The sequence below is a fragment of the Corticium candelabrum genome, chromosome 17 (assembly GCF_963422355.1).
Source record: "Corticium candelabrum chromosome 17, ooCorCand1.1, whole genome shotgun sequence".
Taxonomy (NCBI): Eukaryota; Metazoa; Porifera; class Homoscleromorpha; order Homosclerophorida; family Plakinidae; genus Corticium; species Corticium candelabrum.
The window spans coordinates 3028098-3029729 of NC_085101.1; the positions used below are offsets into that span (position 1 = coordinate 3028098).

General features: G+C 42.6%; 1 protein-coding gene across 1 annotated transcript; it reads left to right on the forward strand.

Moving 5' to 3' along the window:
• LOC134193292 (uncharacterized) lies at positions 1–1397 on the forward strand. Its single transcript, XM_062662115.1, has one exon. It carries the CDS (start codon positions 135–137, stop codon positions 1188–1190), a length of 1056 nt encoding a protein of 351 aa, XP_062518099.1. The 5' UTR covers positions 1–134; the 3' UTR covers positions 1191–1397.
• The last annotated feature ends 235 nt before the right edge of the window (positions 1398–1632 follow it).

The following is a 1632-nucleotide window of genomic DNA, read 5'->3' on the forward strand; positions in this document are numbered from 1 at the left end:
GTCCGCGAAAACCTGGAATTATCAACATCATAAAGGAAGGACTGCTTGAGAGAGTTCAAGAAGTAGTAGAAACTAATTGGAACATACTGGAAGCTAGCTTTGAAAAAATAAGAGGGTCGGAAACGGATAACGAAATGGAAAGAGAGCTTGATAATCATGCAGAAGCTACAGAACGCGCGCGTCCGATTAACATCTTATGTGTCGGCAAAACTGGAGCAGGCAAGTCAACCCTTGCAAATGCTTTACTTGGGAAGGTCGGTCGAGGCGAAGGAAGTGCTGAAACGAGACGAGGAGGTAAATCCGTTACGACAGAAACAAAAAAAATTGAAAGTCAGGATGGGATGCATTCGTTTAGTTTCTGGGACACGCCTGGACCAACTAAAAGCTCAGAAGACCGCAAAAAGTTTAAACAGATCCTCAAGGATATCAAAAAGGAGAAGGGAAAAATAGATTTGCTTATTTTTTGCGCTCCAGCACACGAATCACGCGATTGTCCTGAGAATAGCACCATTCTAGAGAATCTTACCAAAGAATGTGGCAAGAATATTTGGAATAACGCAGTTATTGCGTTTACTCAGGCCAATCTAGTCGAGGATCCCGACCACGCAACAACAACAGCAGCATACTTTCACAAACAATGTGTTTCTGAGATGACCAAGAAGTACCGCACAATTCTCGTCCGCGAGTGTGGCTTGACTTCCGAGCAAACAGAAAAGGTTCCTTGTGTTCCATTGGGAAAACAGGCAAAAACTTACCTCCCTGATGGTACCGCATGGAAGAAGAATTTCTGGATGACCTGCGTAAGTGCAACCTCTAAAGACGTTAGAGGAATTCTCTTTAGCTCAGGTCTTATTGATTCTGATCGATTTGCTGTACCCATCAATGGAATCGACAAGGTACGAATGGCGCTAGGATTAACCAGTGGTTCAATTGGAGGTGCCGCTGTTGGGATTGGTACGGGCATAGGAATCGCAATCAGAATTGGAGTCGCAGCCGGTACCATAGCAGCTGCTCCTACTGGACCAGGAATAGCTATTGGAGCTGCAGTGGGACTTGTAGGCGGGATAGGAGTTGGTGCCGCAGTGTACATTGGCATGCGTACTTACGGACGTTACAAGGCTGAAAAACGAGTGAAGCAGTACCACAACAGGATTGGTGACTGCGAAGACGCTAAACAGCCTGAAGGATAATGTGACTCAATTGCGACTTCTCTAGAGATGGAACAAAAAACTGTGACGTTCTACTTGTAGTACAGTAGTTCAATCAATGAGGCACTAATGTAAAATATATGTATAGCATGTATAGTTATGCTGTACTTAGTGAGCAACAGTTTAGTTGGCAATTGTCTGTTGCTATCCAATATCACTACTGCAATCTACTGCCAGTTTGACGCTGCATCCTGTTAGTGATAATGGTTTCCTTCTAAAAGTATTAATTATATACATCTAGATATAATTTTGCACTTTGTTTGCACCGTGAAACATCTGAAGACGAGTGACAACAAAATACACGTCCATCAGCAAATCTCTACTGCTACATGCAGCTAGCTAGAGTTATATAGAAAAATAGGTAGACCTAGATAATAATCTTCAAAAAAGTTCATGTCTCTGATGAATTGAACACATAAAAAAG

Excerpts from the sequence above, each read along its gene's own strand:
- LOC134193292 (XM_062662115.1), top strand. The coding sequence starts at position 135 with ATGGAAAGAGAGCTTGATAATCATGCAGAAGCTACAGAACGCGCGCGT.